Below are 15,032 nucleotides of genomic sequence, written 5' to 3'. Positions count from 1 at the left end.
AGGGAGATGGAGTTTTTGTTGACGTACTCTCCACAAGAGGGATAGAGCGAGAGGTATGGAGAAGATTGAAAGCATTGGTGATTTTCAGTGAAAGAAAAGTATTGGCGGAGGGAGCGGTGGGAGAGCAGAAGAATACATGTGTGAAGAAAGCCGATGGCCATGCGAATTGAAGCCCAACTCCAAAGAACGAAGGTAACTAACGATTTCACTGTTCACCGGCTGTACGAGCCACATACTCCAAACCATATAACCAGTAGCGGAGCTTCAATCTTTCATTTGGGGGGACCGAAAATATAATTTATATAAAATTTGATGAACATGAGGATCATAGTCAAAATTTTATATTTTTAGGCCTCATATGTATAAAACTAAAACATATGAATTATTTCTGTCAAAAAATCAGGGGGGCCACAACCCTAACCCCATATAAGATCCGGCCCTACATAAGACCACCGACTTGAAACTTGTTAATGTAGATAAAACTTCTTAAAATTTATTGTATATAGTAATGTTTGGATTATCTCTCAATTTTTTTTAGCTTGTAATTCTAAAAGACTATTATAAACATAACATGGCAACAGAGACAACACATAAATATTATTAAATAAGACCTTAGTCTTTAATGTGTATATAGAAGCATACTTTTGTATGTTTTAAATACTTAACGAAGACCTCGTATAGTGTTATTGTCGAGACACGTGAAACAGATCATGCCTCAATCACGTGACCCGTCATCCCCACCGTTTACTTTGGGCCATCTAACCGTAACTGCCACGTGTGTCCAGAAACACAATCACATCACAGATGATCCAACGGTGGAGATTATCCCTCCCACCCTCTGAAACTAGGGTTTTCTCTCTCCTATATATATCTCTGAAGTTTCTCCATGGTCGGTGCAGTGCAGTTCCGTCTGCCCTCCCGAAAAAACAAAATATTTCCTCCTCACAGAAATTTCAATCTCCGTCGACGCTGATCTCCGACCTCGGATCTCCGACGAATTATCCTTTTTTTTTTGAAAAATCCGTATAATTTTGCGTTTACGGTGTTGTTGAGCTTTTAGTTTTCGATTAATTTAGTGCGTTAAAAGAAAAAAAAAACAGAGAAAAAATGGCGCAGATTCAGGTACAGCCTCCTCCAGTGTCTGGATCAAATGTTGCGACAGGCGCGACGATCAATGCAGGTGTTGTTGCCGCTACGGCTATCGCTGGCGGAGCGGTGGCGGGTGCTAACCAGTCTTTTGTGACGACTTCGCTTTACGTTGGGGATCTAGAGTTTGGCGTGACTGATTCGCAGTTGTACGATATGTTTAATCAGGTTGGACAAGTTGTTTCGGTTAGGATTTGTAGGCATTTGGGCACTCGGCGATCCCTTGGTTATGGTTACGTCAACTTTAGCAATCCTAATGATGGTTAGTATCTACCTGCATTTGTTAATTTGATGTTCATCAGATTATTTTCTCTAATTGTTAACATTGAATACCGGATGTTTGTTGTCGTAGACTCGCCAAACACAACGTAACCGTTTCTTTCACACCTTCTAATTCTTATGTACAATTTGTTTAATATTGCATTCTTATTATCAATTACATCTTTGGTATGTTGGGGATTTCCATGTCTGTATCTCTGGTTTTCAATCCGTGTACTTTTAAACCTAGTATATAGAATAATTTAAGGCTCAATTGTCTTCCATTCTAATTGTGTGATCCTACACCCCCCCTGTCCAGAATACTGCATAATTATAGAACTTTTTTTTGAGCGTTTCACGTTTTCACATCTTAACTTGTACTTAAGTGAGTGTATAACATCAGGATTTGACCTCTTATGTATAAGACTGGATTAGATTTTCAACAATGTATTTGTCACTTGTAAAACAACCATTGTATGATTTTAAGTTTTTAACATTTGGTAAACAAATGCAAACTTGGAGGGCTGATTTTCCACAAGGTGACAATTACAATGGTTGAAAATCTACTTCCTTCTGTTCTTGGAATCAAGGGATTCATTGGTTTTGCATATGGATTTTTACCTTCAGCCAAACATGAAAGCAAATGACAACAAAGTAAGACATTTACATTTACACTTTATGTTTACTCGATTGCAGCTGCAAGAGCTATTGGTGTGCTGAACTTTACTCCAGTAAATGGAAAGTCGATTCGGATCATGTATTCTCACAGGGATCCAAGCATTCGGAAAAGTGGAACTGCAAATATCTTTATCAAGGTAAATTTCTACATTTCCATTAATAATTTTACATATTGTTGGTTTGACTTTTTGTGCTTCTGATCTTTACTTACATTAGAAATCACTTATTGAAAAGAGATGTTACAACTTTGCAATTGTTTTTAGGAAAATCTTCATAAATGGTCCCTGTGGTTTCCAAAAAAATCGAGTTCAGTTCTTTACTCTTTAGGTCATCAACGATGGTCCCTATGGTTTAAAAACTTTTAATGGATGGTCCTTTTGGGTGACTCTGTCTGTTTTTTTTTTCTGTCAAGTCTAACCATGCGAGGGTAAAATCGTCTTTTCCATACCGCAGGGACCATTCTTGAAGATTGTTTTAAGTTTTCTTTTGAATTATAAATTAAACAATCATTCATCTTCTCCATCATTTATGTTCCAACTTCTAAGTTCTAACAATTGCCATTAATTTCAACTTTTTACAGAAACTATATAATGAACTTATAAGCATTTTATTCTTTCTTGTGTATGTTAAGCCATACATTATGGATAGAATCATGGGATACAGCAGTAAAAATACTAAAATGCTGAATGTTTTACTCATCCCTTCTTCTGTTTCTCTATCATTCCATTTTTGGGCTCTTTCCCATTTCTCAATATTACAGTTTGTTTCCATTAATTGATGTATCCTTTCCTTTTTATACAGAATTTGGACAAGACAATTGACAACAAAGCTTTGCATGACACATTTTCAACATTTGGCAACATTCTTTCCTGCAAGATAGCTACTGACTCCATAGGCCAATCAAAAGGCTATGGATTTGTTCAATTTGACACTGAAGAAGCTGCTCAAAGTGCAATCGATAAGCTAAATGGGATGCTGATGAATGACAAACAAGTCTATGTTGGTCATTTTCTTCGAAAGCAAGAACGTGACTCTTCTTCAACAAGAACAAAGTTCAACAATGTTTATGTAAAAAACCTCCCTGAGTCCACAACTGATGAGGATTTGAAAAAGACTTTTGGTGAATATGGTATGATTACAAGTGCTGTAGTTATGAGAGATAGTGATGGGAAATCAAAGTGTTTTGGTTTTGTCAACTTTGAGAATGCTGATGATGCTGCTAATGCTGTTGAGGGGTTAAATGGGAAGAAGTTTGATGACAAAGAGTGGTATGTTGGGAAAGCTCAGAAGAAATCAGAAAGAGAAATGGAGTTGAAGAGTCGATTTGAGCAAACTGTAAAGGAAGCTGCTGATAAGTATCAAGGTCTTAATTTGTATGTCAAGAACTTGGATGACACCATTGATGATGATAAGCTTAGGAAGCTGTTTTCTGAATATGGTACAATCACATCATGCAAGGTTTGTTTTCTCCTTTCGTTTGTTTCTTTATTATATTCTTTCTATTACAAGATTCCACTTTTGATTTTTTATTGTACTTTGAAAATTTTGCCCGATTATACTTTTGTATTTTCTAATTTTTCTTTTTGGGATATTACATTGAAAAATCTCACTATGGTATAATTGGGTATGGTTTATAGGGTTAATTTTAAAAAAAGACTTATATTTTGTGTTTTTTTACGGGTTAAACCTCAAATTCTTTTTTTGCTTGAAAAAGACCTTGTGTTTTTTCATTTATTCCAAAAAAGCCCTCAACTTTTGTATTTTTTCCGAAAAAAACCCTCAACCTTTTTAGTTTTTCTCGAAAAAACCCTGACATTTTACAATTTTTTTCAGAAAAAATGACTGAAAGGGCGATATCGGAAAAAATGAAAAAAATACAAGGTCTTTTTCAGGCAAAAAAAATTGAGGTTTAATCCGGAAAAAAAAAATATAAGGTCTTTTTTTATATTAACCCTATTTTATAAGGTAGAATTTGTAATAAGAAAAAATGAAAGTAGAATGTTATAATGAACAAATAAATAAATGTACATTGCGATTGAACAAGGTGAGATAGGGAGTAGTAGCACATAATCATTTGTATGTGCAAAAGACGTGAATGCCCTCCTTATCCTCATCATCAAACACTGTTTCATATAATAAACAGATTTAAAATAGTGGAAAACTAATTTTAATATTAATGTCCATTGGCTTAATAGGTTATGCTGGATCCCAATGGAAATAGCAGAGGCTCTGGATTCGTGGCCTTTTCAACTCCAGAAGAGGCTTCTCAAGCTGTAAGTATCATGTATAGTTTATTTTTAAATAATTAAAAAAAAACTATTTTTGATTAAAAAAAAAATTGTAGCTTGGGGAGATGAATGGGAAGATGATTGTCAACAAACCACTTTACGTTGCACTTGCTCAAAGGAAAGAAGAGAGGAGGGCTAAGTTACAGGTAATATAATACTGTTTGTTTTCTCTGATGAAATGGAAATGGAAATGGAATGAACTATTCATGAAGTAATATACTAATATTTATTCTTTCAAAAGGCACAATTTTCACAAATGAGGCCTGTTGCAATGGCAAACTCAATGGGCCCACGTATGCCCATGTATCCGCCCGGTGGTCCAGGTATCGGGCAGCAGCTTTTCTACGGGCAGCCTCCTCCTGCTATGCTTCCTCACCAGGTAAAATTATTATTTCCCCTTTTTTCTTTATTAAATTAAATAAAATAAACTAAAGTAAGAATCAATATTCTATTATTTATTTTTAGGCGGGTTTTGGTTACCAACAACAGTTGGTCCCTGGAATGAGGCCAGGTGGTGGGGCCCCAATGTCAAACTTCTTTCTCCCCGTTGCTGCCCAACAAGGTCAACAAGGTCAACGCCTCGCTGGCACTGGCAGGCGTGGTGTTGGCTCTGGCTCTGTTCAGCAGCCTCTTCCCATGATGCAGCAGCAGGTATTTATTTAATACTATTTATTTGTTTTATCATTTTTTAAATGGCTCAAAAATCAAGAAACAGTAACATATTAATTTCCAATTTTTTCGGTCAGATGTTTCCAAGAGGACGCATGTATCGTTACCCGGGTTGCAATGCACCGGATTCAAATCTCCCAGTGCTTCCTGTCCCATTCGATCTCAATGGTGGCATGTTCCCTCGTGATGCAGCTGGAGCAACAGCAATGGGCCAGCCGATGCCAATTACAGCTTTGGCTTCTTCCCTTGCTAATGCCCTTCCTGAACAGCAAAGAACGGTATGTATGTTTGTTATTTTACATTTTGTTAATTATTTGGACTGAAGTTGCAAGTTTGTGTAAAGCATAGGGACCAAATCTGGAACTTACTCTAATATGTGTTTTAAATGAATGGACGGACAGATGCTGGGTGAGAGTTTGTATCCACTGGTGGATCAGTTGGAACCTGAGAATGCTGCTAAAGTGACGGGAATGCTTTTGGAGATGGATCAAACGGAAGTGTTGCATTTACTGGAGTCGCCAGATGCTTTGAAAGCAAAGGTGTCTGAGGCCATGGATGTGTTGAGGAATGTCAACAACACCACCAACACCAATACCCCAGCAGCTCAGCTTGCTTCCCTGTCTCTTAAGGACAACCTTGTTGCATGAGAGAGTAATTTCTTTTTATATTTTATTTTGCTACTATTTAATGCAGCCAGAGGTCTAGGTTGTTACTTTTTTTTTTTTTTTTAAACTTCTAATTTGGAGGTTTTTTTTTTTTTTTTTTTTTTTTTTTTTTTTTTTTTTTTTTTATAGAATTCTATCTATCCAACTTTGAAAACATCATTGAGACGCCTCGGTTTGCTCTTGATGTGGGGTTTTGTTTTATGGGAATTTAACTTAATTTGTTTTTTTTATTCTTTCTGTTTTTGTTGATTGAAATCGCTCCTTAATGAAACTGGTTTTAGTCCTAAACTGGTTCAAAGTTCAAACACTCAAAACTGTTCTAAAATCGGACTAAAGTTACATAACAACCTTATATAAAGCTTAGGTATTAAACCTTTAATCTGTGTTGTTTTTGGCTAATCAACATATAACCAACCTATTTCTATTTCAAATGATGTGATCTGATTTTGTTATAGTCAATTATCTTGGTTTTATTGATTTGTTGGTTTTTGAATGATTTTATATGATTGCATATAAATGATCCAATATAAATGATCCAAAACGATGTAGTATCAAGGTTGTTATACATATAAATGGGCTACAACATAAATAATACACCTCAATAAATTGTGAGGCAAAAACAATTGAACATAGGGATGAAAAAAAGTTATATGATAAACTCATCTTTAGTTCCACAAGTAGCTTAAGCTGTGAAAGCTTAAGGTGAATATTTAAAGAGACATTGATTAAAATAACCACTGAAATATAATTGATCAAAGTAGCCCATTATTTGGTAAATTGGCAAAATAACAGATACATCTAGAACAAGTCTTTTTGGACTCGAGTCTGTTGAGAAACGTGTTTCAAACTCAGTGGACCTACTTAATGCATTTCTGGAAAGCACATTGAGACAGACGACATCTCAGACTAATTGACAAAGTAAAACATGGTATTCGATCATAATGATATTGAGGTTTTACGGGTTAGTTCCTTTTTTTTTTTTTTTTTCCTTATAGTAGCACTTAAGAAACGTAGTCGAAAATGTTTTCATTCATGTCCACAATACATGTCCCTAATTAATTGTTATTGCATATCCCAAACCTTTGAAAGCTACTTATTTTTCATTTAGTGATCGTTTTAATAACTTAGAAAACTACTATAAGGTCTTTTTTGTAGCCTTTAGCTTGTCTTTCGACTACTCTGGAATGAACTGTTGTATTTTAACATGGAAAAACAATGTGGAATGTAGGGGAGAAATGAACTGTTGTATTTTAACATGGAAGAACAATGTGGAATGTAGGGGAGAGTTTATTCGAACATGCAAATAATTTGCGAAAACGCTAAAACAAGAGAAAACTATGAGATTGTGCTACCTCAACCTTATATTTTGGACAATAATCCATCCAAATTTTGAACTACATGATGATAATCGATGATACATGAGAATTGTTTCATATTAGCAAAACATGATTTTTGACATTTTTATTATGAAAACATGAATTTAAAAGCGGTTAAGAAGGTGAAAAAAAATAGTTGTTAAAAACGTCTTTAAATCTATATTATCACAACACAATCCAATGTAAACTTATTATCTTTAATCTATTGATAATAAATTTAATTTTTATAATACTTGTGTTTGATTTTTATAAGATAAAATATAGTTTTCTCGTTTTCCCAAAATATTTATGTTTTCACATAAACATACTTATATATAGGGGAGAGTTTATATATATATATATATATATATATATATATATATATATATATATATATATGTGTGTGTGTGTGTGTGTGTGTGACAACTGGTTTGAAATTGTATTAGGAGGATAAGACGTCTATTTCGAGGTTAAATCCAACACCAGATAACCGATTGTTGTGTGGTGGTCAGTGGCGGATTCAGGATTAAAATATAGGATTATCCTAACAATTTTTTTACGGTGTATTTGGGTTTCTCGGGTTCGGTTTTTGCGACAACCGTCAAAATTCGAGTCGTAACTAGATTTGGCTAAACTTAGTTGCACATATAGGCACGACACATACTAGACTTAGTAACTAGAAGCTAAGTTATAACCTACTAGAAACTTGGAAACAATTAGAAACGATCCTAATGATATTGAGGTTTTACGGGTTAGTTCCCTTATTTTTCATATCCCAAACCTTCGAAAGCTACTTATTTTTCATTAGTGATCGTTTTAATAACTTAGAAAACTACCATAAGGTCTTTTTTGTAGCCTTTAGCTTGTCTTTTGACTACACTCTGGAATGAACTTAACATGGAAGAACAGTGTGGAATGTGAATAACATTCCAGTCTGGATATTTTGACAAGTTATAGGATGAAGATGCGGTGAGAGTGTTTGTTCTACTTGTTGGAAAAAAGGTTCAACGGTTGGTCACCTCGTTAACCCGTGAAGGATGAGATCTTAGGCCTCGTGTGCAACTTTAGGGACTTCAAGAGGTATCATGTCGTTTACTGGTTACAATTACTTTTTAAATTTCATATATAATTTGTTTTGATATAACTAATTATTTTATTTTGGAGAAGCATGTACCAATGTGACATTATAATATGGGAACAGTTGTGTAGTCAGCTAAATACAATATTCACGGAAGTTTAGGAACTTATTCCTCCTGTTATTGTAAAGAAAAATAAACCTCATAAATTGACGTATAAGCGAGTTTATAAATGCTCTAAGTGTAATATAAATTATTTGAAATTTAATCTTTTTATGTTTTCTGTTTGCTAATATCGTGATACATTAATTTTGATGGATCTAGATTTTGGAGACTTTTTAAATTAACCATGTAATGGGTACCCGAAAAAAAATGTGATCCCTCGGACCATTGCATGATTGAAGCTTAAACGGCTACAGATAACTGAATGCCATGTGGTCATTGATGTTCATCGAGTATGATTATCTATTTAAAATTGTCAATTTTACTATATATATATATATATATATATATATATATATATATATATATATATATATATATATGTGTGTGTGTGTGTGTGTGTGTGTGTGTGTGTGTGTGTGTGTGTGTGTGTGTGTGTGTGTGTGTGTGTGTGTGTATACACATTAATTTTGATGGATCTAGATTTTGGAGACTTTTTAAATTAACCATGTAATGGGTACCCGAAAAAAAATGTGATCCCTCGGACCATTGCATGATTGAAGCTTAAACGGCTACAGATGACTGAATGCCATGTGGTCATTGATGTTCATCGGGTATGATTATCTATTTAAAATTGTCAATTTTACTATATATATATATATATATATATATATATATATATATATATATGTGTGTGTGTGTGTGTGTGTGTGTGTGTGTGTGTGTGTGTGTGTGTGTGTGTGTGAATCTGGTTTGAAATTGTATTAGGGAGGAGAGAGTCGTTCCCTCCCAACCCACTGCCACATCAATTTTTGTTTCTTTTTTTTCTTCATCTTTCCAAATCCACAACACACAAAAACCCTATCTTTTTTAACCCACTCAATTAAAAAAATACAAAACAACTAAGATACAAAGAGAGAGAGAGAGATGATGAAGTGGGTTAGTGAAACCAATCAACCAACCCGATGAAGCAGGAGTGATACTGTTGATAACTCTATTGCTAATTAAGATTTTACATTTGATTGTTTTGTATTTTTTAATTGAGTGGGTTGAGTGAGTTCAAAAAGATAGGGTTTCCATGTGTTGTGGGTTAGGAAAGATGAAAAAAAATAAAAGAGAAAAAGTGACGTGGCAGTGGGTTCAGTGGGTTGGGAGAATGACTCCCTCCTCCCTTAGGAGGATAATACATTTATTTCGTGGTTAAAGCCCATACCAGATAACCGATTGTTGTGTGGTGGTCAGTGGCAGAGTCAAGATCAAAATAAATGATTATCCTAATTTTTTTTAAGGTAGCCCAATTTTTTTACAGGGTATTTGGGTTTCTCGGGTTCGGTTTTAAACCCAAACCTTAATCAAATCATAAACTAACCTCAAGTCTTGTTATATAAACAGGACTGTGAAAAAAATGCATATATATAAGATAATTCCTACAAGTTGAAATTGAATTTTGAAAACTAGATGTCAATGATAAACTTGAACCCGCACATTTTAATGAATTAAAATCTATATCCAATTAGAATACATAATATCAATATATGTTTGTGTACGGTATTTATTTAAATAATTTTCTTATATAAAACATAAAATGGAAACCATTGTAGAATATGAAACAATTTGAAAAGTTCAGGGAAAAAAGATGATGTAAATTATCATTTGAAATGGGATACGATGATTCTTTCCAAAATAGTTAAAATTAAGAAAAAAAGGAAAAATCCATGGCAAGAGTTGAACTTAGGATAAAGGGTTTGGAAGACATGCGCCTTACCACTTGATCTATAACTATTTTAATTTTAGTCTTTTGTAGTTTATTTAATACGTGAATACTTGCAGAATCTAACGAAATTTTCCTAAAAAACTACACCGCTAAAAAAATTTGAGGGGCATTCCGGAAACCCCTTGGATCCGCTCCTGGTGGTGGTCTTATAGCTCCGTTTGGATTGATCACAATAATTTAACTTCATTACCAACTGGTAAGACATTGTCTCTCACACAATTACATTAGCTTTCTCCTCATATGTTACTTCAAATTTTGCCACCACGTAAGTAGATTCGATGATATTTCATACAAGATATCGTATGAATATGAAACATGGATTATAATCAATCTCATAGTCCAAAATTCTGTTTCTCGATTTCCGATTTATGACGACTGAATTCAGACTACTAATTGAACACATCAATTAGTCTGGGCTTGCCAAACACTCCAGATGTCTGGAACAAATCATCAAAGGACCCAAATATATCGCTTTTTGTCACACTCCGACCGACGGCGGAAACACCGAGCTGTGCGACAAAAGGATATTGGATCGACACACACACACACACACACACACACACACATATATATATATATATATATATATATATCAAAAATTATACTTTTTATTTATTATAATTTATTTGGAATTACATTGTTTAATAAGTCAAACACACATCCTGAACATAACTAGAAATGACAAACAAATGAGAATAAATCCAACAATCTTCATTCAAGATTTCATGCTGGGCACGACTATCCTCCATAGTCATTTCCTTGAGAATACATATATTTTTAAAAACTTCAACATAATGTTGGTGAGTGCACAACTTTTTATAGTTTTATGCTTTATTTGGTTGTGTTAAATTAACAATTTTTTTTCTTTTAGAAAAACCCTTCTTAAGATATTTTATAAACTCTAGCTTAGTATCTTGTTATGATACTTTACCAATCCTAATTTACTATGATATTTACCGATCTTATCTTATTATTTTTAAGATGTTTTTTTAATCCTAATTTACTATCTTTTAGAATATTTTACTAATCTTAACGTATTTTACCTACCACTCTAAGGCGTCCCTCTTGGTAGTCGGATCTCTAAGGTGGTTGCAATGTATTACCATTAGCCCCATAATCGACGTTGTTTGACTAATGAATAATATCAGTTTACTAACGCATTAACCTTAAGTATTTTATCTTTTTAAATTGTATATTTTTTTAGTGATTTCCTATAAATATCATAATATAAACCCTCTTTAATTTTATATTTGATAATTATATCTTTTTAGATCTCATAATTATATATATATATATATATATATATATATATATACACACACACACACATATGTATATATATACCTTAATTATGGTTAATTTGATAATTGGATATTTGGGACAAGTAACGATTAGGTACAATGCATATCCCTATATTTGACCAACATTAAGTCAAAGTACTATGTTATCATAGGAAATTGTCCATTATAACATCTAAGTAATATTTCTTCCTAGCCTATCAGACATCATAACTCTTAGGCATAATATCATAGCTTACAGCTAGGTATAGTATCTATAGCTACATTATCCTAAGGTTTCAAGCTTTATAAAACGATTGATATTTATAGATATATATATACTTTGATAAAGCAGTTTGATAATCATGTATTCCCACGTAAAACTTTTAAAACAGTAAAATGCGGCCGTGAAATCACTTAGTCACATGAGACCGTTGGTTTAGGGTTGAATTGGGCTAGGGACTCTGAGGACCACTCCAAGGGCATCAACCTCGAGAGATGCAGAGAGAGTGAGAGAATAGATGGTGTGCAGAATGGGTTCTGCCCAACATTCTATTTATAGGCATAGATTTGGAGTGTGTGTGATGAAAATATCTGGGCGAGTTGTGCGTCATCATCGTGGCTCCATCGAGTGAAGGCCACGTGTCACTACCCCAATTGACCACATCACTCGCAATCTACTCGAATCCGATATCAGGTGCGCGACGGTATAGGCACGCAGCTCGCGCACATGAAAATATTTTGTAAAAATCATAACTTCTTCGTGCGAGCTCCGATCTAAGCCCTCTTTATATCTATGTGATGATCTCAAGGGGTGCTACAACTCTCTTTTGGTTGCTTTGGCTAGTTTTGACTTTCATTTTTGTGCCTAATGGGGGTAAAAATAAATGATTTTACAAAAATTATATCTCTCTCATACGGATCCCGTTTTTGGCACTCTTTATCCTATTTTTTCTTTATCTTTAGGAGTACTACGAATCTCCTTTTTTCACATTTAGTCAAAACTCAACTAATCTCTAAGTACCGTTTTGAAGTAATTAAGTTTAATTATACGGTTGATTTTTATTTTTATAAAATCCATAACTCTTTCAATTGGATTCATATTTTTACTAATCTTATATCATTGGGATCATGTTAACGAGTACTTTCCAAGTATGTTAACCAACTTAGAAAATGATACAACTTTTTGGATGCTAAATTTCGAGCCTAGTAATCGTTTTAACAAATAAATGTAATGGCACCTTTGATTTTTATTATCTCAAAATCAAATGTTACAATACTAAGCTATTACATCTATTTTTCCTACTCTTTTCTAATGGTTATCAGTGACGAAATCCTCTCAGTTGTCACATTCCCCTATGTTTAGGAAATTTCGTCCTGAAATTTTATCTTATCGTCTAGCTTCATTTGAACAAGTGAGGGTACTTGTTCTTCATTTGGTCCTCTCGTTCCCATGTGTACTCTGGTCCTCGCTTAGATTTCCATTGTACATTGGCAATGGGAATCCGAATATGCTTGACTCGTTTGACCTCTTTATCCATGATTTCGACTTGCTCTTCGATGAAGTTTAGTTAAGGGTTAATCTGAATTCCATCAAGTGGAATGACAAGCGTATCGTCGGAAAGACACTTTTTAAGATTAGACACATGGAAGATGTCATGCATGTTATTAAGCTCTTGGAGTAACTTAAGTTGATAGGCAACTGGACCTATCCTGTCAAGGATTTCGAATGCTCCTGTGTAACTCAGATTCAGGTTTCCCCGCTTTCAAAACCTTATAACTCCTTTCCAATGAGATACTTTGAACATCACCCTATCCCCGACTTGGAACTCTAAGGGTTTGCACCTTACATCGACGTAGCTCTTCTGACGGTCACATGCTTCCTTCATGCATTTATCGTATCAGCACTATCTTTTATGTTGTCTCGTGGATAATCTCTGAGCCTTTTCATAGGGTATCCCCTGCGAATTTCTTAGCTATTTGAGTATCGCCAAATTCTATCCAACAAATAGTAGCTCACCATTTTTGGCCGTATAGTGCTTTGAAAAATGCTGCTTTAATGCTCGTTTGATAGTTATTATTGTATAAGAACTCAACCAAAGGAAGGTGAGTATCCCATGCACTTCCGAAATCTATCATACATGCTTTGAGCATGTTTTCCAGCGTTTGGATGGTCCTTTCACTTTGGCCATCAGTTTGAGGATAGTAGGTTGTACTCATATCGAGGGGAGTACCAAAGGAGTTTTACAAACTATGCCATAAACAAAAGGTAAATTTGCCATCTATGTTAGAGATAATAGATGAGGGCACCCCATGCAATCTGACGATCTCTCTAAGGTACGTCCTGGTTAGCTGCTCCATCTTATCAGTCTCTTTTATTGGGATGAAGTGAGCTGACTTGGTTAATGTATCGACAACTACCAAAATAGTGTCGTAACCAATAGTAGTCTTTAGTAATTTAGTAACAAAGTTCATTGCGATTTGCTCCCACTTCCACCAGGGAATATCTAGTTGTTGCAATAATCCTGAGGGTCGTTGATGTTCTGCATTTACCTTAGAACATGTTAGGCATTTACCTATATAGGTCGCAATTTCAAGCTTCATGTTTGGCCACCAATAAAGAGATTTTAGGTCCAGATGCATCTTGTCTGTTCTAGGATGTATGGAATATCTAGTCCTATGGACATCATCTAAACCTAGTTATTTGGCCCCTTCAAATTTCGGAAAACTATATTCGGTTCATGAAATATCTCGTTCCATCATCCTTAATCTCTAGTTATCTTTCCATTCCTCTGAGGCCTTCTTCTTTAACGTTTTCTTCAGTTAAAGCCTTGAGTTGAGCACTTCTAATCTGCGAGATTAGGTTAGATTGAATAGTCATTGTTAGTCCTTTGACTCTACGAGGTTTAACTCGTTTTTATGGCTTAAGGCATCAGCTACGACGTTAGCCTTTCCTGGGTGATAATGAATCTCACAATCATAGTCGTTTAGCAATTCTAACCATCTTCTTTGTATCATGTTGAGCTCTTTATGACCCAAGATGTGATGCAACCTCTTGTGGTCGATGTAGACTATAAACTTTGTTTCATAAAGGTAATCACGCCAAATCTTCAAGGCAAAAATACCGCTCCCAACTCTAAGTCATAGGTGGTGTAGTTGTTCTCATGCATCTTGATTTATCTTGAGGCATAGTGTATGACCTTTTCCCTTTTCATTAATACACATCCCAACCCCTGACACAAAGCATTGCAATAGACTACTAAGTCATTAGTACCTTCTAGAAGGGATGGTATCAGTGCGCTACACAAAATTTCCTTCATATTTTGGAAAGATGTTTCCTGTTGGTCTCCTTAAACGAATTTTATTTCCTTTTGGCTTAATGTTGTGAAGGGTTTGGCTATGTCAGAGAAATTTTCTATAAATCTCCGGTAATAGCCAGCCAATCCCAAAAACTGATGAACCTCTGTTGGGGTCTTGGGTGCTTCCTAATTCTTTACCGTTTCGATCTTGGAAGGTTCGACATGAATACCCCTGCTGCTTACAACATGCCCAAGAAAGTTTACTTCTCTTATCCAAAATTCTCACTTGGAGAATTTTTCGTACAACTTTTCTTTTCTTAAGATCTCTAGGATCACTCGAAGATGTTGCCCATGCTCTTCCTTGGTTCATGAGTATACCAGAATA

At 34.7% G+C, this 15,032-nt stretch overlaps 1 protein-coding gene across 1 annotated transcript; it reads left to right on the top strand.

Annotated features, from left to right (window-relative positions):
- Positions 1-883: 883 nt before the first annotated feature.
- On the top strand, positions 884-5,934 carry LOC145096911 (polyadenylate-binding protein 2-like). The gene is made up of 9 exons (XM_079034297.1): positions 884-1,408; positions 2,101-2,219; positions 2,884-3,540; positions 4,278-4,355; positions 4,427-4,516; positions 4,612-4,749; positions 4,836-5,021; positions 5,117-5,317; positions 5,441-5,934. Exons 1-9 carry the CDS (start codon positions 1,108-1,110, stop codon positions 5,684-5,686), a joined length of 2,016 nt encoding a protein of 671 aa, XP_078890423.1. The 5' UTR covers positions 884-1,107; the 3' UTR covers positions 5,687-5,934.
- The last annotated feature ends 9,098 nt before the right edge of the window (positions 5,935-15,032 follow it).

Source organism: Lactuca serriola, chromosome 4, assembly GCF_051521515.1.
Source record: "Lactuca serriola cultivar US96UC23 chromosome 4, Lser_US96UC23_V15, whole genome shotgun sequence".
NCBI classification, from domain to species: Eukaryota; Viridiplantae; Streptophyta; class Magnoliopsida; order Asterales; family Asteraceae; genus Lactuca; species Lactuca serriola.
This window is presented reverse-complemented; position numbering and strand designations above follow the sequence as displayed.